General features: G+C 44.9%; 1 protein-coding gene across 2 annotated transcripts in view; it reads left to right on the forward strand.

Annotated features, from left to right (window-relative positions):
* LOC124720326 (60 kDa lysophospholipase-like) overlaps positions 1-18,370 on the forward strand; it is a 46,777-nt gene extending 28,407 nt beyond the window's left edge. The window contains exons 2-3 of one of the 2 annotated variants that reach the window (XM_047245636.1): positions 5,379-5,919; positions 17,796-18,370. In XM_047245636.1, the coding sequence (XP_047101592.1) occupies positions 5,396-5,919; positions 17,796-18,276 (1,005 nt within the window). In that variant the 5' untranslated portion in view covers positions 5,379-5,395 and the 3' untranslated portion in view covers positions 18,277-18,370. Of the gene's footprint in view, positions 1-5,313; positions 5,920-17,795 lie in introns of those variants that run through there. The other variant, XM_047245637.1, reaches the window with a different exon arrangement.
* Positions 18,371-24,460: the final 6,090 nt, after the last annotated feature.

The following is a 24,460-nucleotide window of genomic DNA, read 5'->3' on the forward strand; positions in this document are numbered from 1 at the left end:
CAGTTTATAGAAATAGTATCTCTACTCCTTCTGTTGACATATCCTGCAAAAAAAAAAAATGTTTGCTATTGTCAGTAGCGTTTAGTAAGTATACATTCTGGGTGTTCACAAATTTTTAAATCCAGATGAATATGAAAGCGTCAATTCAACAGCATCTGCTGCATAGCAGTTGCGCTTATCAACATACGTATTCAACTTGAGCCGGCGATTTCGACGATAATAATATGCATATCTTGTCCGAAAAAAGAAAGAGAAGTTTTGTGGAATTTTGTTGTTTTGTACATAATTAAATGCAATTTGTGGGAGGAACTAAATAATGTTTAAGCTTTCACTACTCTTCATTTCGCATTTTTGTGTAAGTGGGGGCTTCTGTGCATTTTTTATTTTATCAGACAACCGTAAAACATCACCAATACATGTATTAGTTACTGAATTAACTTCCGGGTTGAAAATCAGGCATTCTTAAATTACACTGAACTTACACAATTCTTTGTTAAATGTTCGTTTGTAGTGATGGTTATTTGTTTTCGTCACTCTCTCAGGCAACGGATCTGGTCTGGGTGGTGCTAATTCCTTTGCGGCTAACTTCTCCCGGTAATTTCCCTTTCCTCGACTACTTAAAACAGATTCAAGAGAGTTCAGGTCGACACTGCACAGGAAAGCTGATTCCTGCACAGGAAGCAACCAACTCCAGACACAAACTGCCATTTGCGGACATCAGTAAGTTCAGGTAGTACGATCTACCAACAAGGTCACTTGACTAGAATACAAATGAGGTGCTGACAACCATAAAGGCCAAAAGTACACCGTCTTCGATCCCAAATTTTAGTGAGGAACCAGTGAGACAGCTTTATCGGAATGTTAATATGTACGTACAATGTGGGCTTACAGTACAGATACAACAGACCCGCCGTAAGATCAACAGATGTCAGAAGTGCTGTGTCGTCCGAACAATACACAGCCAGGGCCAAAGCACCACAGGGGCAAAGATGCGACCTGCAGCCTGTGCCGTAGAGACTCTCCATTTGCGCGAATCCCACCACCGCCACGGGCGACGTCTGCCAGTTACCGCCCGAGAACAGTCCGCCAATGACCAGACAAGGGACAGAAGCCCACTCAGAAGGGCAGGTCTGACCCACGTGGTTACAGATCATCGCCCAGGGCTGGCCTAGACAGGGAACATCGTTTAGTGAAGTCTTAGAATTGAGCAGACAATTATCGTAAATTACATTTGAAGTTTACCTACAATTATTTTCTCTTAGCCATTGAGGGACTTTTATTGTGTTTTATTACAAGCAGTGTTGCAGATTTAATCATTCAACAAGTCACAAACGTAATTAAACGTTTTTAACTCATTTGTGTGACTTTGTTACTACACTACTTGCCATTAAAATTGCTACACCAAGAAGAAATGCAGATGATAGACAGGTATTCATTGGACAAATATATTATACTAGAACTGACATGTGATTACATTTTCGCGCAATTTGGGTGCATAGATCCTGAGAAATCACTACCCAGAACAACCACTTCTGGCCGTAATAACGGCCTTGATACGCCTGGGCATTGAGTCAAACAGAGCTCGAATGGCGTGTACAGGTACAGCTGCCCGTGCAGCTTCAACACGATACCACAGTTCATCAAGAGTAGTGACTGGCGTATTGTGACGAGCCAGTTGCTCGGCGAACTACCTCTGTATCCAGAAAGGCCCGTACAGGATATGAAAGATGCGGTCGTGCATTATCCTGCTGAAATGTAGGGTTTCGCAGGGATCGAATGGAGGTAGAGCCACGCGTCGTAACACATCTCAAATGTAGCGTCCACTGTTCAAAGTGTCGTCAATGTGAACAAGAGGTGAGCGAGACGTGTAACCAGTGGCACCCTATACCATGACGCCGAATGATACGCCAGTATGGCGATGATGAATACACGCTTCCAATGTGCGTTGACCTCGATGTCGCCAAACACGGATGCGAACATCACGATGCTGTAAATAGAACCTGGATTCATCCGAAAAAATGACGTTTTGCCATTAATGCACCCAGGTTCGTCGTCGAGTATACCATCGCAGGCGCTCCTGTCTGTGATGCAGCTTCAGGGGTAACCGCAGCCACAGTCTGCGAGCTGATAGTCCGTGCTGCTGCAAACGTCGTCGAACTGTTCGTGCAGATGTTTGCTGTCTTAAAAACGTCCCCATCTGTTGATTGAGGGATCGAGACGTGGCTGCACGATCCGTTATAGCCATGTGCACAAGATTCCTGTCATCTCGACTGCTAGTGATACGAGGCCGTCGGGATCCAGCACGGCGTTCCGTATTACCCTCCTGAACCCACCGATTCCATATTCTGCTAACAGTCATTGGATCTCGACCAACGCAAGCAGCAATGTCGCGACACGATAAACCGTAATCGCGATAGGCTACAATCCGATCTTTATCAAAGTCGGAAACGTGATGGTACGCATTTCTCCTCCTTACACGAGGCATCACAACGACGTTTCACCAGGCAACGCCGGTCAACTGCTGTTTGTGTATGAGAAATCGGCTGGAAACTTTCCTCATGTGAGCACGTTGTAGATGTCGCCACCGGCGTCAACCTTGTGTGAATGTTCTGAAAAGGTAATCATTTCCATATCACAGCATCTTCTTCCTGTCGGTTAAATTTCGCGTCTGTACCACGTCATCTTCGTGTTGTAGCAATTTTAATGGCCAGTAGTGTAATTTGTTGGAGATTTGCAGAACCTTCGTTCTCTTGTCCTCTTACCTGACCCTGGGGTATAGCTGCGTAACAGCGGGAGGGAGGAATTGTCTTACCAGTGTTCTGCACCATGGGCTGTTCCGTGAGCCCACGAGCTCGGCCTGCCGTAACAGCGGTGGCAGCTGGGCCTCCACAGCAATAGCGACGAGGCCTTCACTGAACTGGCGACGGGGGTCTACAAACAGAAGCGTAAATAAATGCTAGATTGTCACAATCGACGATGGTATGCTTTAAGGTTCTCGGCGCCACAATTGATTACTGTATGATGCAATCCAAAACTTACTCAGAATGCCACAAAATACGTTTTTCTGTCAGTATAAATATCACATACTGATGTCCGATCTAACTTTTCTATATAGTGAGTGAATTGGAATATCTAAGAAATCTGCTAGCACCTGGTGGCATTGACGCAAACTTGTATGGTAAAGGCTAGCTGTGCATGCCATGAACTGTGCACATTGTTTATCGACTCTGTATGTATTTGGAGCAAAAGCTCCTTAAAACGGGCCCAACCGATGGTGTGCTCGCGACCCTGATGCCAGATTTTACCAACACAGCACAATAGATTCAGTGCGACGTATTTCAGATTACCAAAGATTACATTTAACAGCATTCGAAGAAAACTAACCAATAAATCCGCTAGGTGTCAAAAGTTAGGGTGTTAACGTGTAGGCCTACTTTTACTCTTGCGCAACAGCTGATAATGTGTTGTTCAACATCTGTAGCTGTCTGTAGCTGTACACCTGTGGCATCTGCCTAAAACAGAAGCATAACACAGTGTTGTAACTTACTTGGTAACGGGTTACATTTGCCAACTGTTTGTTGCTTGTCACAGGTCTACGTGCGCCTGAGGGTACTGCATAAGGGCAAAGCCCTGTTCACTGACGACTTGTTTCAGAACTATATACTTTTATGGACATGGTATCTGTTCTTTCGGACAGACACCATTGATGACCTGCAGCCACCTAGAACGAAATTAGAATCATATTCCAGAATGAGATTTTCACTCTGCAGCGGAGTGTGCGCTGATATGAAACTTCCTGTCAGATTAAAATTGTGTGCCGGACCGAGACTCGAACTCGGGACCTTTGTCTTTTTAGAACCATATTCTATCGGACATGTCCGAAAGAACAGACACCATATCCATATAAATATATAGTTGTGGCAAATACTGTCCATGACCTTCTTCTTCTGTGCGGATGCACACATATTCCCCGAACTCTTACGGGACTTGGTAAAAATGTCTTCCACGAGTAATGAGCGTGTTGGGGTGGGTCGCTACGTACGTAGTGTGGAAATACAAGGTGAGAATGTGGGTCTCGCGGGAGGCGTGGGCGAGATGGTCCCTGCAGTCGCTCTATCCTGTGTGCCCTCGGTGGCTCAGATGGATCACACACCGTCTGACTTGTGCCGCGACCAGCGAGTGCTGGCTACTGACGCAGCGCATGCTGGCATTGCTCTTGCGGCGATTGCCGGAGTCTGTCTCCCCGGTTGATACACTGCGCCCCGACGGCGTACACTTTCCATCAACCAGGACGAACGCCGTTAGATGGCTAAAAGGCGTGGCCCTTTACTACATGTTTTGCGAAGCTCCCAAAGGCCCACTCGACTTTTGATCCCTATTGATGACGACATGTGCAGCTTTCAGCCCCCACCCGAAGTACAGAACCCGTTTCGCAAATTATTTAGGTTCATTATTTGCGGATCCTCCTGCTCACTGGGGCGTTCCGGGTATGAGACGCTGAAAATGAAGAAGAATCCTGGAGCATATTGATCCTCTACAGACGGATTACGGGGGAACCCCTCCCAATAGACGAGAAGACGACTCGGACGCTCAACTACGGCGGTTGTAGGATCCTTTTTGTAATGAAACCAAAATAAATCCATAAATACAAAAAAATTAAAAATGTTACAAAAAAATTTAAAAAAAAGAAAAATTAAAAAAATAAATAAATAAAACAACGTAGACCAACCCACTACATCCTCTTCCTGGTGATGGTTAGGCTTCGGGTGTTGACCCCTGCCCTACCCGTCATCTTGCTCTTGCAGCGGTTTGTCTCAGCTATCTTGTCCACCCAAAATATTTCTGGAACAATAACAGCTATTGGAAAACGACTTTCACCGGTATCAATGTAGGGCTGGGGCCCATGAATGTACATATTTGGAAGCATTCTAAAACGAAAGCACATGTGTTTTTAACACAAACTTATGTTTTTTTAAATGGACCTCCTATATTTTTTCTTCAGCAATCCATAGCATGACAAAGCACATACACAATGGCGTTGATTGCATCGCAATATTCCCATTACATCTCGAGATATTAAGACGCGAAGTTGACGCTTGAAACACCCGACATGCGCTGCTAGCGCACGTGCTGAGGCTCAGGCGTGAACCCCACGCTGCCCGTAATCGCGATGTGATTGACAAGTAAGTGTCCTTCTTGATAAGTATGGAGGTGTGATTACACATATCAATCACAAAAAAAGGATGGATAGAGCATGTGCCATGTAAGCAGGAGATCCCAAGTTCGAGTCCCGGTCGGGGCACACATTTTCACCTGTCCCCGTCGATATATATCAACGCCCGTCGGCAGCTGACAGTATTAATACGATTCTAATTTAGTTTCAGAACTGTCCACAATGGCAGCTGCCAAAGAGATGCAGGAGGCTGCGGCCGCAGGCAGGGGGGACAGTGAGCAGGTGGCGCCGGTGGCAGGCGACGCGCGCCTCCAGGCAGGCGGGAGCCCCGTGTTGGCCTCCACGTTCCGGCACGACAGACTGGAGGCCAGCGGCGGAGAGGTCACGGTCCCCGGCGTGGAGGGTCCGGCACTCCAGGAGCTGCCGGTCTACGTGTATTCCTTCCAGGCCCCCCGGCTGTCCAGTATGGCCGCCCTACTGGCAGCTGCGGACACCGACTGTGTCCCGGGGCTGAAGGGAGACTGTGAGCGGGAGCTGGCCGCTCAGCTGACAGTGGAGAACGCGGCAGCCACAGCGGTGCTGGCAGTCGGTCACTCGTGTCTCAGCCTCGCGGAGGCCGCTGTCGCCTTCATAAAGGCCGACTTGCAGGTGTTAGCCACACAGGGCTGGGCCGATGCAGTCCTCAACCACCCCGATGAAGTGGCCGAAGTGAGTCGGCTGCTCGGTGAGCCGTCGGCAGAATACAGGTAAGCACGGCGTAACATCAAACTTCCTGGCAGATTAAAACTGTGTGCCGGACCGAGACTCGAACCCGGGAACTATGCCTTTCATGGGCAAGTGCTCTACCGACTGAGCTACCCGAGCACGACTCACACCCGGTCCTCACAGCTTTACTTCTGCCAGTACCTCGTCTCCTACCTTCCAAACTTTACAGAGGCTCTCCTCCGAACCTTGCAGAACTAGCACTCCTGAAAGAAAGGATCTCATTCCGGGAACATCCCCAGGCTGTGGCTAAACCACATCTCTGCAATATCCTTTCTTCCAGGAGTGCTAGTTCTGCAAGGTTCGCAGGAGAGCCTCTGTAAAGTTTGGAAGGTAGGAGACGAGGTACTGGCAGAAGTAAAGCTGTGAGGACCGGGTGTGAGTCGTGGTTGGGTAGCTCAGTCGGTAGAGCACTTGCCCGCGAAAGGCAAAGGACCCGAGTTCGACTCTCGGTCCGGCACACAGTTTTAATCTGCCAGGAAGTTTCATATCAGCGTACAATCCACTGCAGAGTGAAAATCTCATTCTGACAGCATAGTATGCTCACCTGTTTTTCCCACTCCTATATTTGTGTGTGTGTATTGTTGAGGAAACTTATGTGTGTGTGTGTGTTTTATTGTACCTACAACCCCGGACTGACAGCCTAAATGTCCCACTGCACTCAAAGCCACTTCACTTGCACGAAACTGAAGAGAATGCTGTGTTTCTGAAAACGGATCTTATTCATAAGCAAATAAATAAGCAAACCAATAGTTCCACGCTAAGTAGACATTATCAGTGCGAACTGTTCAAGAAAAAAAACGTAACTGTATAAAAAAAAGTAATGTCGACCTGTATAACACTGCAACCTGAAACACACGAAAATTTCTCCACTGACGTACGGCTTTGGTAAAATAAAGAAACTGACAGAACCTACATTGCGCAAAGGAAACGAAACAATCACATATTATGAATCTCACTTGCCAAATGAAGTACTGGCAGAAACAGCAACACAGCAAGACTCAGCAACAACTGAAAAAATCCTGCTTAAAACTAACTATAGTTGGTGCAGGGAAATTGGGTTGATAATCTTGACAGAGTGAGCCAATGATACACATGACTTAACAATGAAATGAATACCCCTAGCTCCATACAGGCGTTGATATGTCAACGGGTACAGAAATTAGGATGGAACCTGTCAAAGAAACCAGTTATAAACTCTAATATGAAAATTCACTTACTAACTTCCATGGTACCGTAAATTAAGTCAGAAGATCAATCAATAGAATAATTATCAACAACTAGACTGTGACGATGGGGAAGTGGACCAACAACACAAGCCTAGAAAAATAAAAATAAACCTTTTATCTCATCAAATAATACCTTGTTCTTCGTTTCAAAACATTTTTTATGTCCGTATGCTATCCAGCCTTTGTTCTGAGTCATCATTCCTCCTCGTAATAAATCTCCGGTTCACACAGGTCCAAAAGTGTGTCCATGCATTACATTCAATAACGCCATCAAAAAATAGCCACCTTGCACCATTCTCCAAGGTAATTAGAAGAAACCGTAATTTTACGTAAGAAAATAAGACTGAAAATTAGATTTACTAGAACAACTTCAAATTTATGAACATCCTGTTAGAGAGACGGTAACATTTTGAACTATTTGTTGCAATACTCCCTTGCTGGCTTTAAAATACCGCTCGCGGACACGTAAGACGTGTTTACCGATCTCCACTAACATCGGCGAATGTGCGCCGTTTTCTTCAAAATATTTTTTTCTCTATTGTTGAGCTACTGACATTTCGTATCGCTGGGTTTCGTTTTTCATGGCTTTCTCATCACATGTTCCTACAGTTGGCATTCCGAAAAGAAAAACTGAATTAGTAGAGTTAAGCAGAAGATTCTCATTTTTTTATGTTGTACCTTTATCCATTTTATTCTTTCCTCCACTTTCCGAAACAGAAGCAATTTTTTATAATAGAATTCTTATCTTCTACACATGACATTTACGTGCAGTCCCACTCTGCTGCATACATGTTTCACAGATAATTTTGTATTTAATGCATACCTCTAAGAGTATTGCTTATCACTAATCTTCTATAAGAGATTGTCATTTTGCTTTAATGTAAAATTACGTTAATTGCTACCAGCAAGACGCAGTATATACCGCCTGCTGTATACCAATTTTTCCCTATTGCTTAAGCTTCCATAGTGTTAAGCGTAAGTTTCTCTTTTAAGTGACGTTGTCTTTGCTCCTTACCCATGTATTTGTAACAGTGGTGCTTTATAAATAGAACTCTCTTCTGCACGCTGAATTTACATACAGTACTACTGTCAGCAAATGTGTTAGAGATTTTATGCGTAATGTATATCTGTAAATTTATCGCTTGTTAGTAGCCTGGTAGTGGAAATTTTCATTCTTACTGTGGTGTCACCGCCAGACACCACACTTCCTAGGTGGTAGCTTTAAATCGGCCGCGGCTCATTAGTACATGTCGGACCCGCGTGTCGCCACTGCCAGTGATCGCAGACCGAGCGCAACCACACAGCACGTCTCGAGAGACGTACTAGCACTCGCCCCAGTTGTACGGACGACTTGCTATTGACTACACTGACCAAGCCTTTCTCATTTGCAGAGAATATACACTCCTGGAAATGGAAAAAAGAACACATTGACACTGGTGTGTCAGACCCACCATACTTGCTCCGGACACTGCGAGAGGGCTGTACAAGCAATGATCACACGCACGGCACAGCGGACACACCAGGAACCGCGGTGTTGGCCGTCGAATGGCGCTAGCTGCGCAGCATTTGTGCACCGCCGCCGTCAGTGTCAGCCAGTTTGCCGTGGCATACGGAGCTCCATCGCAGTCTTTAACACTGGTAGCATGCCGCGACAGCGTGGACGTGAACCGTATGTGCAGTTGACGGACTTTGAGCGAGGGCGTATAGTGGGCATGCGGAGGGCCGGGTGGACGTACCGCCGAATTGCTCAACACGTGGGGCGTGAGGTCTCCACAGTACATCGATGTTGTCGCCAGTGGTCGGCGGGAGGTGCACGTGCCCGTCGACCTGGGACCAGACCGCAGCGACGCACGGATGCACGCCAAGACCGTACGATCCTACGCAGTGCCGTAGGGGACCGCACCGCCACTTCCCAGCAAATTAGGGACCCTGTTGCTCCCGGGGTATCGGCGAGGACCATTCGCAACCGTCTCCATGAAGCTGGGCTACGGTCCCGCACACCGTTAGGCCGTCTTCCGCTCACGCCCCAACATCGTGCAGCCCGCCTCCAGTGGTGTCGCGACAGGCGTGAATGGAGGGACGAATGGAGACGTGTCGTCTTCAGCGATGAGAGTCGCTTCTGCCTTGGTGCCAATGATGGTCGTATGCGTGTTTGGCGCCGTGCAGGTGAGCGCCACAATCAGGACTGCATACGACCGAGGCACACAGGGCCAACACTCGGCATCACGGTGTGGGGAGCGATCTCCTACACTGGCCGTACACCACTGGTGATCGTCGAGGGGACACTGAATAGTGCACGGTACATCCAAACCGTTATCGAACCCATCGTTCTACCATTCCTAGACCGGCAAGGGAACTTGCTGTTCCAACAGGACAATGCACGTCCGCATGTACCCCGTGCCACCCAACGTGCTCTAGAAGGTGTAAGTCAACTACCCTGGCCAGCAAGATCTCCGGATCTGTCCCCCATTGAGCATGTTTGGGACTGGATGAAGCGTCGTCTCACGCGGTCTGCACGTCCAGCACGAACGCTGGTCCAACTGAGGCGCCAGGTGGAAATGGCATGGCAAGCCGTTCCACAGGACTACATCCAGCATCTCTACGATCGTCTCCATGGGAGAATAGCAGCCTGCATTGCTGCGAAAGGTGGATATACACTGTACTAGTGCCGACATTGTGCATGCTCTGTTGCCTGTGTCTATGTGCCTGTGGTTCTGTCAGTGTGATCATGTGATGTATCTGACCCCAGGAATGTGTCAATAAAGTTTCCCCTTCCTGGGACAATGAATTCACGGTGTTCTTATTTCAATTTCCAGGAGTGTAGTTAGAATAGCCTTCAGCTAAGTCAATGGCTACGACCAAGCAAGGCGCCATAGCAATTGATAGTTATCGTATGAAGCATGTCTCATCAAGAACGATGTATACAAATGATGGATTAAAGTTAAGTATTCCAGAAGCTACGTACTTTTCTTTATAGCATTCATTACGTATCCTGTTTCAGACCCCACGCCATCCTACGTGAGCTTATAGCGTGCATTTCGGTTACCCGTCACTGTGGACTGGCTGTCTTGTCAGTCCACAACACTTACTTTAATGTAAAATGCTGTTACTGAACGCAATCCAAGCGTACTTCTTACGCACATGTATTTAGCACCCTCCGCATCCCATATTTTCGTCGTCGATTGAGCCTGTACTTGTGAACAGTTGACCTTTCTCTGACATGCTGAATACTTAGGTTACCAAATATTTTATCCTTTGGACTCACGTTATAATTTTATATAGACAAGAGCCTTTACCAATGGGCGAATACATTTGTGCATTTATTCTGACATACGCTGAATTTATTCTGGCTGCTGTCCCTAAGCCATGGTATGTGATGTTTCTCGTTTTCACATCAATTATGTATTAGGCAGTAGCCGCTCAGCTTCAGCTAATGCAATTTACCACCCTGTGGTGCAACTATTGAGTACACTTACCTTTCAAATATTTCGCGATTATTGATATTTTGTTAGATACGTAAAAATAGTTTGTAACCGTTTGTATACGTTTATAGGACCGACTTATTCTGAAGAAGATTTTTTAGAAATATCGTAACCTGGACCAAGGGCGAAATAAACCTATGGTTTGAAACTCGATGGCTGATTTTTTTTCCCACCTCTTCTATTCTTAATGATGTACATCAGATTCTTGTTGTTACTGATGACATAAGATCATTCTCTGCCCAATACTTCACACCCTTTTGGTGCCTTCTTCACACCCTGCCCTCCCAAACTTTAATTGATTTACTTTTAAAACGCTACAGATGCGTAAAATTTCAATAATAATAATAATAAAATATTTAACTGTTCCAGTATAGGCACAATTTCACATCATACATTAATACTATGCTTTTTTGTTGTACGCTTAACATCAATTCCTCTTAGAATTCAGCATTCACGCCGCCTGTATGCGCATTAATAGGAAGCTCATAAAACGGCTTACACTCCACAGTATCATAAATTGCAAACATTCTTCATCACACACACACACACACACACACACACACACACACACACACACAAACCACCACCACCACCATTATGTCGTAGGGATGGTAGAAGATCGAAAAAGTAAATGTAATTGGCAACAATAGATTTAGTCGTGCTCAGTGAAGTGAAAGACGAATAACGGAATATTTGAACAGGATGAGAGAGTTGTATCATGAAAGGTTAGGTATGAATAGGAAGATAGGGCAAACAGTGAGTTATTGTGAACAGTCCAGTGATTTGTCATCACAATCTCCAAACCGATGTCAACAATAATGCAGCATCACGTGTGGAAAGTTTAGTGACAGGACGAGTATATGACAGCAATGAACAGCTAACTTCGTATATAAAAAGCGATGAATATATAATAATCACGCGGTATTGGAATGCTGCAGTAAGGGAAAGTTTGAACACAGAGTAACGAAGCAATATGGGGTCGCTGGAATGAGAGAGGAGCAAGCGTGCTAGAATTCCGCGTTATATTTCCGCTAGTAACAAGAAATGCACTGCGCAGGAATAAAATCAGAAGCCTTTTCCACCTCGCCATCTCAAGGTGTGGATCACCCCGGTCGCACTGGCGTAGTTTGGCGTAGCAATCAGTCTCATTCCAGATTCTCCACCCACTGTAGATGATGTTTCTGGCTGTTTCAGCAAGAAATTTAGACTTTCGAATTCCCCTCCTGAATTTCTGGGACGGTGAGTGTTCAGTCTCTTTACTGTAGCGTGTGATTTGTACCCACCGTCCATAGTTATTTGTCGCATGTATTCCAATCTCTATCTTGTTGTTGTTCTCGTTAACATCTCCCTGTCGTACCATTCCATTGCAATCTCTCTCTCCCTATTGTGTTTATCCCTCATTCCATTGAAATCTCCGTCTTTCCCTGTTGTTTTTACCCTCCACAGCTCCCTGAAGTACCATACAATTCCAATCTGTCTTCCCCTGTTTATTATCCTTTACAGCTTTCTGTAGTACAGTGCAAGTTATTCGCTGATGTCTTCGCACAAGTCCTATCACCCTATTCCTTTTTCATGTCACTGTTTTACACATATTGCTGTTCTCAGCTATTCTGCAGAGAACTTACAGTTCCTCTCTTACGAATTCACCTAATTTTCAAAGTCCTTCTATAGCACCCCATTTTGAATGCAATCATTCTCACAATCCGTGATGCATTTTAATACAATACTGTGTTCCAAACATACATTCTCAGATATTTCTTCCCCAAATTAAGACTTATGTTCGGTACTAGAGGCCTTGTTTTTCGATGAATGCCCTATTTTCCTGTGCTACATTACTTTTTGTAACAACATTGCTTCGTCTCTTACGTCTGTTTGCTTCCAGTTAGTAGAAGGCCCTCAATTCGTCTACTTTGTGGCCCCTAATTTTAATGTTAAATTTGCCATCAATGTTATTTCTCCTACCGCCAATACTTCACTCTTCCCTTCGTTTATAAATCCTAATCCTGTGCGAATCGTAACAGCGGAAACCTTTCACTTAGTATTTTAATTCCATTCCTGGAACTTTCTTCTGTTCCACCATCGATCATTGATGTTCACTTTAAACAACTGGGAAGAACCACTGCATCCCTGTCTTGCGCTTTTTTAATCACAGTACTTCTTTCTTCCGTTCTTATTTTTCCCTGTTGACTATCGTGCATACAATTTTGTATATTACCTGACTTTCCCTATATCTTATAATTAGGTTTTTTTGAGAATTTCGTATGTGTTTCACCATTTTACATTGTCAAAGGCTTTTTAAATGTAGACAGATAAAATGAAGGTTCCTTGCTTTTTAACTCTTGCCTCCATTATCAAATGCAATGTCGTATCTACCTCTCTGGGCGTTTTACCTTTATAAACCCAAACGCGTTATCCTCTACTAGACATTTAGCTTTCTTGTCCATTCTTCTGTATATTGTTGTCAGTAATTCCTATAAATGAGCTGTTTAGCTCATTGTGCCAAACATGTCGCACATAGTGGTCCTTGCTCGCTTCTGGAGCGTCTGGATGATATTTTTCTGAAAGTTATGTTTCCAATCCGTCTTCCATTTCTCCGTCCATCATGTCATCCAATAGTTTCTCCCTCTTATAGAGGTGTCCAATGTACTACTTCCATCCATCCTTTCTCTTCTCTGCGTGTACTAATGGAATTCCTTTCTAATTATTAATTTGTTGAAACCTTCACTTCTAATTTCACAAAAGGGTGTTTCGAGTTTGCTTTGTGCTGAAGCTGCCCTTTCTACTTATTTTTCGGTTTCATCTAATTTTTTCTTCATCAATTTTGCTTCATTTATCGTGACCTAGGGTTATACCACTGTTGTCTTATCTTTTCGTGAATATTGTTATATTTTCTTCTTTTGTCAATCAATTTCAGCGTACTTCACATTCGCCAGCATTTCTTCAGTTCATTTCCTTGTACCTGCCATCTTCTGTGATTTCTGCTTTTAGAGATGTCCACCCTTGTTCGACTGAATTTCTAGTTTCGGTATTCGTTGTCGCATTATTTTAAGTTTCATTGAACTTCCGATTCGCGTTTTACTCCTCACTACCGCAGAGTCCCATTCATTTGCAAACTGAATCCTCTTGACGGTTTCGTTAAGCTTCAGTTCACTCATTATCACAATAAAAATGTCATCAGAGTTTACATCTCCCCCCACATATTCCTCGCAATTCAGTATCTGATTTCAGAATCTGTCTGGCCATGATGTAATCCAACAGGTATTCTCCTCCGTCTCCAGGCCTTTGCCAAGTATACCTCCAACTCTACGAACAGCCCAAAACACTGAGGCACTGAACAGCTCATATGGATGTCCCAGTGTAGAGAATGTAGACTTCCGGTACCTGCACCATCCTGAAAATCTGTTGGAATGGAGCAGTGGGGGGAGGGGGGGGGGTTCTCGCACGCCGACTGATGTGGCGAGAATGAGCTGCTAACTTTAATTAGTAGTTAGTAATTAGCATAGTAGGTTCCAGAAAATTCACTTCAGTGATGAGAAAAAAATGGTTCAAATGGCTCTGAGCACTATGGGACTTAAGTTCTAAGGTCATCAGTCCTCTAGTACTTAGAACTACTTAAACCTAACTAACCTAAGGACACCACACACATCCATGCCCGAGGCAGGATTCGAACCTGCGACTGCAGCGGCCGCGCGGTTCCAGACTGTAGCGCCTAGAACCGCTCGGCCACCCTTGCCGGCTCATTGATGAGAGTATGTGGTAAGATATCATCATTAAATTTCACTGATCATTACCATTCCTGTTACTGTCCAATATCATTATGACACACAAAAAGAAAATGGCGTAAGGCATCGTTGACCGGGAGGCCCCCTCCAGGGAATTTCGGACGCCAAGTGTAAGTCTTATTTCATTCGACGCCACATTGGGCGACTTGCACACCGGTGATGAGGATGAAATGATAACACAACAGCCACTCCACGGGCGGAGAAAATCTCCAACCTGGCCAAGAATCGAACCCGGGCCCACTTAAATGGGAGGTAAGCACAGTACCACCCAGCTAAGCAGGCAGGCTGACACACGGAAATCTCTGTATCTATGAATATAATATGAATGAGTCACAGACGTGGTAGTAGGACTGTGTAGGGGGGTATGAATTGTAATAACATAGGCTCAGTTGTGGGTCAAGTGGGTGGTAGACTTAGATTTATTGGTAGAATACTGGGGTAATGAAATCAGTCTACAAAGGAGATTTCTTGCAATCACTTGTGCAGCCCATCCTACAATATGGCTCAAGTATGCAGGACACATACTAATACGGCTAACGGGAGGTGTTGAATGTATACAGAGCACAGTAGCATGAAAGGTCACAGGTCTGTTTCATCTATGGGGAAGTGTGAAACTAAATTGGCGGACTCCTGAGGATAATTTGTGTCTATCCTGAGGAAGCCTACTTCCAGAGGTTACAGATCCGGCTTTAAACTATAATACTCAGAATATACTCCAGTCTCCTATGTACCACTGCAGTAGGGATCTTGAATAAAAGATTAATCACCACACACACACACGCACAGACACACACACACACACACACACACACACACACACACACACACACACACACACACGCGCTTAAAAATGACTTCTCAAACTCCAAACGTAAACGAAATGGGAAAAACCATAAGTGGTACACTGGGATGTACCCTCTGCCACGCGCTCCACACTGATTTGCAAGGTATACATGTAGATGTAGCTGAAGCATACCAAAGCTTCTGATTCCACATGTTAGGGACTGATTCACTCACAGTTCTATGCTGTTTCAACTAGACTTTCACACAGGTCTGCTTTCTGTGGTCTACAATGAAATACCATCATAGTTAGCAGGCCCAGATCTAGGGGGAAAGGGTGGGCAAGCCAGAGAATCTGCCCCAGGCGGCAATTTCATAGGGCGCCAAATTCATAATTTTGAAGAAAAGAAAGCCTTGCTTCACAAACCACCTGGCAGCCAGCTCATGTCGGTCTATCGATTATTTGTATGATTTTAAAACATATCGCTGTTGGTTTTCGAACACATTCTAAGTTGATTTCTGAACGAATAATGATTTTTGAATGAAAACTGTCCCACATACAAAAGGGGACGGTGCTACACGAGATGAGCCGAATAAACCCGAACGGTTAAATGCCAGTCGCGGGTTATGTGGGTGACTGCCTTACGAATGATCAGCTTTGTTGTAATTACTTGCGAAATTCATAAATTCAGACTACCAGAGTGGAGATGAACGACTAATGGGAATTACAGGTGAGAAAGGTTACGTATTAATCCTCAGTGTTTCCAAGAAAATGAAATTTTGGAATAAAATTTTTACCAGGTCGCTACACTACTAAGGGCCGCTTGAACAGTCCTCGGTTAGCGTCCGCTTAAGTTCTGTTCTCGAAATAGCGCGGAAAACACGTTGTACGAACACGTAATAACACCTAACTGGAGAATAAACGTAGGATAACTGAACTGGTGATTCTAGCAGGATTGGTGAAGTTCACCGGAGAATACGTTTTGATGGTGGTAGCAATAGTTATCGAATTACTGACAAGATTGTTTGTGAGAACGAGAAAGGGGAAGAAATGGGGACATCACACACATTATATGGAAGAATATAACGATTCAAAATTAATGTAAAAATTCCGTATAACTAGTTTTCGATCTCATGCTTGAGAAACAGGAGCGTTTGGACGAAATGTGAAACTGTTTCCTAACTTAAAACTTTTTGCCTGTAGTACTCCTATTAGGCATTTAGTATTTTGGAACAATGTCTTGAAAGGAGGATATAAGACGAACATCAACAAAACCAAAACTATTGTAATGGAATATAGTTGAATCAAATCAGGTCATGTTGAGGAACTAGATTAGGAGATGACACTAAAAGTAGTAGATGAGTTTTGCTATTTGGGGAGCAAAATGATGGTCGAAGTACAGAGGATGTAAAATGTAGGCTGGCAATGGCAAGGAAAGCTTTTCTGAAAAAGAGAAATTTGTTAACATTGAGTATAGATTTAAGTGCCAGGAAGTGTTTTCTGAAAGTATTTGTATGGAGTGTAGCCATGATGGAAGTGAAACATGGACGATAAATAGTTTGGAAAGGAAGAGAATAGAAGCTTTCGAAATGCAGTGTTACAGAAAAGTGCTGAAGATTAGATGGGTAGATCACATAACTAATGAGGAAGTATTAAATAGAATTGGGAGAAGAGGAATTTGTGGCACAGCTCGACCAGAAGAAGGGATCTGTTAGAAGGACACCTTCTGAGGTATCAAGGAATCACCCATTTAGTATCGGAGGGCAGTGTGGAGGGTAAAAATGGTAGGAGACAGAGAGATGAATACACTAAGTAGATTTGGATGTGCGTGTGTGCGTTTGTTTGTTTTCGTGTGTGCGTTTGTCTGTTTTTGTGTGTGCGTTTGTTTGTTTTCGTGTGTGCGTTTGTTTGTTTTCGTGTGTGCGTTTGTTTGTTTTCGTGTGTGCGTTTCTTTGTTTTCGTGTGTGTGTGTGTCTGTTTGTTTGTGTGTGTTTGTTTTCGTGTGTGTGTGTGTGTGTGTTTGTTTGTTTGTTGGTGTTTTTCCTAATGTTTCTGCAAATTCATGTTTTGTGTGAAGGAGAAACTTTTTCTATGGCTATGGGGAGGCTATGTTACGAAATTTGGCAATAACTGGACTGAAATCTTTTGGCTCCTTCTAAGGAAAATGTTTAAATACATGGAGAGGTGATTTGTTTGGCGTGTTACCGACAATAGTTTTAGGAGGATTGCTGCACACACAGATAACTAGTATCTGTAGTATGAAGCATCTGTTTAAGTAGAGGTCAACGACTGGTTAGCAATAGCGCTTTAAGGTCGAATAAACTGACTTCCAGATAACAAGGAGAAGCACAGTTTCTTGAGAGACTGAATAAGGGAATTTTTAATGGAAAAGGGATGAAGACTTTGATCGTAGGATAGAACAGAATCTCTGTACCTTAATATAAACGGTGTTGGACACTCTTTTCTACTATCTAAGGTGATTATATCTGCATTCAGGGCTGTTCGAGTTTTTTGTGTGTGATGGGTTTCTTCATTAGGTGAGTGTGTTTTTGTAGTAAACTCTGGGAATATTTCTGTTTGTTGCAGACGCCTTCCCGGAAAGGAGTGTGGCAGGAGGCTGATCGAGGCATCTAAGGAGGGGGCGGTGGAGGAGCTGAGGGCGCTTCTGGCGGCAGGTGCGAATGTGGAGGCGAGGGACGAGGACATGTGGACTGCCCTGCACTGGGCGGCAGTGAGGGGACACGAGGATGTGGTGAGGTGTCTGGTGGAGGGTGGGGCGGACGTCGAAACCAGAGACAGCAGGGGGAACACACCCATGCACTGGGCTGCATACCGCGGCCACGCGGCTGTGGTGCGGCTACTGGCCGCCTCCTCTGGTGACCCCAACGCCATGGACGTTTACCGGCGGACGCCGTTGCACTATGCAGCGAGGCAGGGCCACGCAGAGGTGGCGGCTGTGTTGCTCGATGTGGGGGCCGACAGAGGGGCCTGGGATGATCACGGACACATACCTCTGGACCTAGCCATGCAGAACAGAGAGCAGCAGCTTGCAGATATGCTATCATGAAGCATGCAATCCAAAAAATTCTTTTGCTATAACATTTAAACACATCTCTACATTTATTTTGTATAATTTTTCAATAAAGATTGTAAAAAATTAATTCTCCAGTCACTCATTTACATCCACATCTAAGTAGTACATGAAAGTACTCTATTAGCACCGTGTGGGAACTGAGGTTCTGGAAAACGAATTGAAAATACAAGACACTACCTCTGTTCATAAGAAAAAAACTCAAATGCATTTCTAGGCTAAGCTTTGCAGACGTCAACAAGTACTGAAAAATAAATACTTCACTGCAAATGAAGATAACTACTGCATGGTATCTGGTAACTGAAAAGTACAGCCTGTTTCAAAAAGGGCTTTACAACTTTAAAAACTCATATAAATTTATTGAAAGAAGATGCAGAGCAGAGTTTAGTGTTACTTTGTAGGAGAACACATTAAGTTTTCTTAACCTTAAACTAACATCCCTTTGGAAGTCAATTTCTTCCCAAACTAGCTGTAGCATTGCAGGTGTAACTTGATCAGTGGCGGCCTAAATTTTTGCTCTAAGTCCAGGTAGAGAAGCCAGCACAGGTAGTACAAACACGATAACCTTCATGAATCCCCATAAAAATGTCGAGTGGTATGAGGTCTGGGGGATGTGGTGGGCCATGCATTTGGGGAATCGCGACCAATCCATTGACTTGGAAAGCGGTCACTGAGAAAATCCCGGACATCAGCCAGGTAGTGGGGTGTTGCACCATCTTGTAGGCTTACTAGGAGGATCTTTTGCGTACATGAAAGGGAAATAATGGTCGAGGAAATAACGCTCGCCGACTTCGATTATTCAAACCAAAACACACAGCTAGCACTCTCTGGTCCAACGAAGGCAGCCATCTTTAACGCAACTGCCTCTACTGCTCCGTACAGTGCGATTCGGCACTAGCGAGCTACGAGAGACAAAACTTGATGTATTTTCCTACCAATTGACACTACAATCACCTCTGTAGGTACTATGAATTAATATGAATTTTCAAAGTTGTAGAGACATTTCTGAAACAGCATGTATATCAGGCTGGCTTATATCCTGCTACAATATGTGATCAAAAGTATCCGGACACCTGGCTGAAAATGACTTACAAGTTCGTGGCGCCCTACATCGGTAATACTGGACTTCAGTATGGTGTTGTCCCACCTTTAGCCTTGACGACAGCTTCCATTCTCGCAGGCATACTTCAATCAGCTGCTGGAAGGTTTCTTGGGGAATCGCAGCCCATTCTTCGCGGAGTGCTGCACAGAGTAGAGGTATCGATGTCGGTCGGTGAGGCCTGGCATGAAGTCGACGTTCCAAAACATCCTGAAGGTGTTCTGTAGGATTCAGGTCAGGACTCTGTGCTGGCCAGACCATAGATTATGCCAGGCCGTGCATTATGAACGGGTGCTTGATCGTGTTGAAAGATGCGATCTCCATCCCCAAATTGATCTTCAACAGTGGGAAGCAAGAAAGTGCTTAAAACATCAATGGGTCTGTACTGTGAATAGTGCCACACAAAACAACAAGGGGTGCAAGTCCCCTCCATGAAAAATACCATCACATCATAACACCACCGACTCCGAATTTTACTGTTGGCACTACACACCCACACCCTGCCACCGGATCGCCACATTGTGTACCGGGATTCGTCACGCCACACAACGTTTTTACACTGTTCAGTCGTCCAGTTTTTACGCTCCTTACACCAAGTGAGGCGTCGTTTGGCATTTACCGGCGTGATGGGTGGTTTATGACCAACCGCTCGACCATAAAATCCAAGATTTCTCACCTCATGCCTAACTGTCATAGTACTTGCAGTAGATCCTGATGCTGTTTGTAATTCCTGTGTGATGGTCTGGGTAGATGTCTGCCTATTACACATTACGACCCTCCTCAACTGTCGGCGGTCCCTGTCAGTCAACAGACGAGGTCGACCTGTACACATTTGTGCTGTACATGTCCCTTCACGTTTCCACTTCACTATCACATAGGAAACAGTGGATCTAGAGATGTTCATGATTGTGGGAATGTCGCATACAGACGTATGACACAATTGACACCCAGTCACCTGACGACGTTCGAAGACCGTGAGTTCCTCCCCCATTCTGCTCTCTTACGATTTCTAATGACTACTGAGGTCCCTGATATGGAGTACCTGGCAGTAGGTGGCAGCACAATGTACTTAATATGAAAAACATCTGTTTTTGGTGGTGTCCGGATACTTTTGATCATTTTGTGTACGTGAAACCACTGATAATCGCACCACACCCAGATTAATGAGGAATGATCTCTAGGGATAGAATTTTCCACACTGATTTCAGACTGCAATTACTTGTACATCCGCAGCAAACGTGGTGCAGTACTTCTTGTCTTTTATTATAATCTGACATTAGTAGTAATATTCACAATGCATTATGTGCTTATCATCTGGAATCGGGTTATCAGTTGACATTCCAATTGAGTGGTTCCCAGAGAGCTGTAATGCTGCTAATATGAAATGTGCTGGCAGGTAGCGTGTATCTTATCTCTGATACTGCAGGATGCGACAGCAAATTGTCACTTTACATTTCACCTTCTATTGATCTTCAGTGATTTCTCTCATCCTGGCCTCTTTTCAGCAGAGCACCTGCAGGGACTGCCACAGTAGCCACCATTCAGGAGCTCTGCTGGACAGCACCACAGCCAATAGTGCCCCCTGTGTCCCAGCCTGCACAATGCAGAAGTACAGCATGAGGAACTGTACAACTGATATTGGAATGCTGTGCGGTCGTGTAGGCAGTTAGGTTGGTTGGTTGATTTGAGGGAGGAGACCAAACAGCTTTGTCATCAGTCCCATCGGATTACGGAAGGATGGGGAAGGAAGTCAGCCATGCCCTTTCGAAGGAACCATCCTGGGATTTGCTTGAAACGATTTAGGCAAATCACGGAAAACCTAAATCAGGATGGCTGGACGCGGATTTGAACCATCGTCCTCCCAAATGTGAGTCCAATATGCTAACCATTGCGCCACCTCACTCGTTTAGGTCACAAAATGGAACATTTCACACGAGATATATATCATTTCCAATGCAAAATATGAGCAGAGAGACTACAATATAAATCTGTCCGAAATCCAGAAAATTTGACTGTAGAATTTACAGATCATTCTACATCCTTTCCTTTTTGGCGATGCCAAACATCCACCTCGATTACAGAAACACAGCTGAAACAATAGCCAGACACGGAAATAAATAATAAAATTGGGAATGAACGAAGGCACATGCAAAAAAGTTCTGCCCTTGTCGCATTGTCTTAATGAAGTTACAGCTGCCACAGTAATAATAACTGTAGATGTGCTTGAAGGAGAACATGTTGCCAACTTTGAACACCAGACAGCAATACAGATTTCACAATGTCACAAACAGAACTTGATAGGTACCAGACAGAATAGTACTAATAAGGTGGGAAGTCGTCAAACTACAGGTAATAAAATTACATTAACTTGAGCACATAAATCAAGTAAATAATGGCAATGAATAATGTATACCCTACAAGTGAAATACAGTAAAATATTTAATTCGTTTATCTTTTTATTGGTGGCAATTATACACTTTCGCATGTTTTAAAAGAAAGGTAGTATAAATCTTTTACAGCTATTCCATGTTAATACAACCACCAAAACAATAATTGTGCCGTTTCATACTTCAGTACCTCGATACAGCTGTACGACTAATGTCTGTCATTTAGTCATTTATCAGAGATACATTCAACCTGGAGTATATTTGATTTAAAAGTTACTTTAAACTTCTTTTGCCGCTTTTGCTCAGATGTTGTATGTGCAATTTACTTGAATTGCCAGTGCCATACACAACTCTTATTTTGGCATGCTTTGATTCACTCAATAAAAGTTCAGAAACCCATCCAAACAGTTCGCAGTACATCGATGCAATGCAATTGTTGCAAAATGTAATGCGCTGTACTGTATGTTAGTTTGTTGCCATGACAAACGTTAAATTAGTTACAGCTCGTCTTGTGTTAAAATATAAAGTGCTTCATATTTCCTCGGATGCAAAAGGGAACTCCTTTGTTCGATGTACAGTACGTTTATGTAAGCCATCCTCCTGGGTTTGGACCAACCTACGTCCAACACGCCTCATAACGTCTACCACCCCAGCTTGTTCCCTGACCCAATGATGTGCTTTCCTGTTCCCCCATTTAACGAGCACCGCAATACTGCGTTGATAAAAGTCAACCTCCTAGTTGCACTGTTCATATACCTTCTATTTTGGACAAGTCGGAAGTTTAGTTTTGTATGTCCCCTGACTTTACAGGTCAGCAACCCAAATCATTTTCAATCTCTTGTTTATTTTCTTTCGCCACTCATCATCTTCAGTTATTATAAATATAACTCAATCGTAGCTGGTTTTGAGCTTCGTCAATTCGTTGTTGTATGTTACTTTAGTCATGTTGTAACTGAATTTCGGGTATACTTTGGAACTTACTATCATACTCTTACCCCGATGATGCAAGTATTTTTAAACTATATGCCGGCAGCATAGTGTAGCCATCTGTTAGGGGCCTGCACGTGCTCAATATTTATTGATAATAGTAGTTTGTCAAACCTGCAATATACTGAAGTGACCTCACATCATCAATAATACTTAGAAAAATCCTCAGTTGACAACCTGTTTTTACAGGCTAAGATGTCAAATACGAGAAAGGAAGTGTGTGTGTTGCAGTTATACACTCCTGGAAATTGAAATAAGAACACCGTGAATTCATTGTCCCAGGAAGGGGAAACTTTATTGACACATTCCTGGGGTTAGATACATCACATGATCACACTGACAGAACCACAGGCACATAGACACAGGCAACAGAGCATGCACAATGTCGGCACTAGTACAGTGTATATCCACCTTTCGCAGCAGTGCAGGCTGCTATTCTCCCATGGAGACGATCGTAGAGATGCTGGATGTAGTCCTGTGGAACGGCTTGCCATGCCATTTCCACCTGGCGCCTCAGTTGGACCAGCGTTCGTGCTGGACGTGCAGACTGCGTGAGACGACGCTTCATCCAGTCCCAAACATGCTCAATGGGGGACAGATCGGGAGATCTTGCTGGCCAGGGTAGTTGACTTACACCTTCTAGAGCACGTTGGGTGGCACGGGATACATGCGGACGTGCATTGTCCTGTTGGAACAGCAAGTTCCCTTGCCGGTCTAGGAATGGTAGAACGATGGGTTCGATGACGGTTTGGATGTACCGTGCACTATTCAGTGTCCCCTCGACGATCACCAGTGGTGTACGGCCAGTGTAGGAGATCGCTCCCCACACCATGATGCCGGGTGTTGGCCCTGTGTGCCTCGGTCGTATGCAGTCCTGATTGTGGCGCTCACCTGCACGGCGCCAAACACGCATACGACCGTCATAGGCACCAAGGCAGAAGCGACTCTCATCGCTGAAGACGACACGTCTCCATTCGTCCCTCCATTCACGCCTGTCGCGACACCACTGGAGGCGGGCTGCACGATGTTGGGGCGTGAGCGGAAGACGGCCTAACGGTGTGCGGGACCGTAGCCCAGCTTCATGGAGACGGTTGCGAATGGTCCTCGCCGATACCCCAGGAGCAACAGTGTCCCTAATTTGCTGGGAAGTGGCGGTGCGGTCCCCTACGGCACTGCGTAGGATCCTACAGTCTTGGCGTGCATCCGTGCGTCGCTGCGGTCCGGTCCCAGGTCGACGGGCACGTGCACCTTCCGCCGACCTCTGGCGACAACATCGATGTACTGTGGAGACCTCACGTCCGACGTGTTGAGCGATTCGGCGGTACGTCCACCCGGCCTCCCGCATGCCCACTATACGCCCTCACTCAAAGTCCGTCAACTGCACATACGGTTCACGTCCACGCTGTCGCGGCATGCTACCAGTGTTAAAGACTGCGATGGAGCTCCGTATGCCACGGCAAACTGGCTGACACTGACGGCGGCGGTGCACAAATGCTGCGCAGCTAGCGCCATTCGACGGCCAACACCGCGGTTCCTGGTGTGTCCGCTGTGCCGTGCGTGTGATCATTGCTTGTACAGCCCTGTCGCAGTGTCCGGAGCAAGTATGGTGGGTCTGACACACCGGTGTCAATGTGTTCTTTTTTCCATTTCCAGGAGTGTATTAGCTACAGCTCGCAAGCAATGGATG

Source organism: Schistocerca piceifrons, chromosome 11, assembly GCF_021461385.2.
Source record: "Schistocerca piceifrons isolate TAMUIC-IGC-003096 chromosome 11, iqSchPice1.1, whole genome shotgun sequence".
NCBI classification, from domain to species: Eukaryota; Metazoa; Arthropoda; class Insecta; order Orthoptera; family Acrididae; genus Schistocerca; species Schistocerca piceifrons.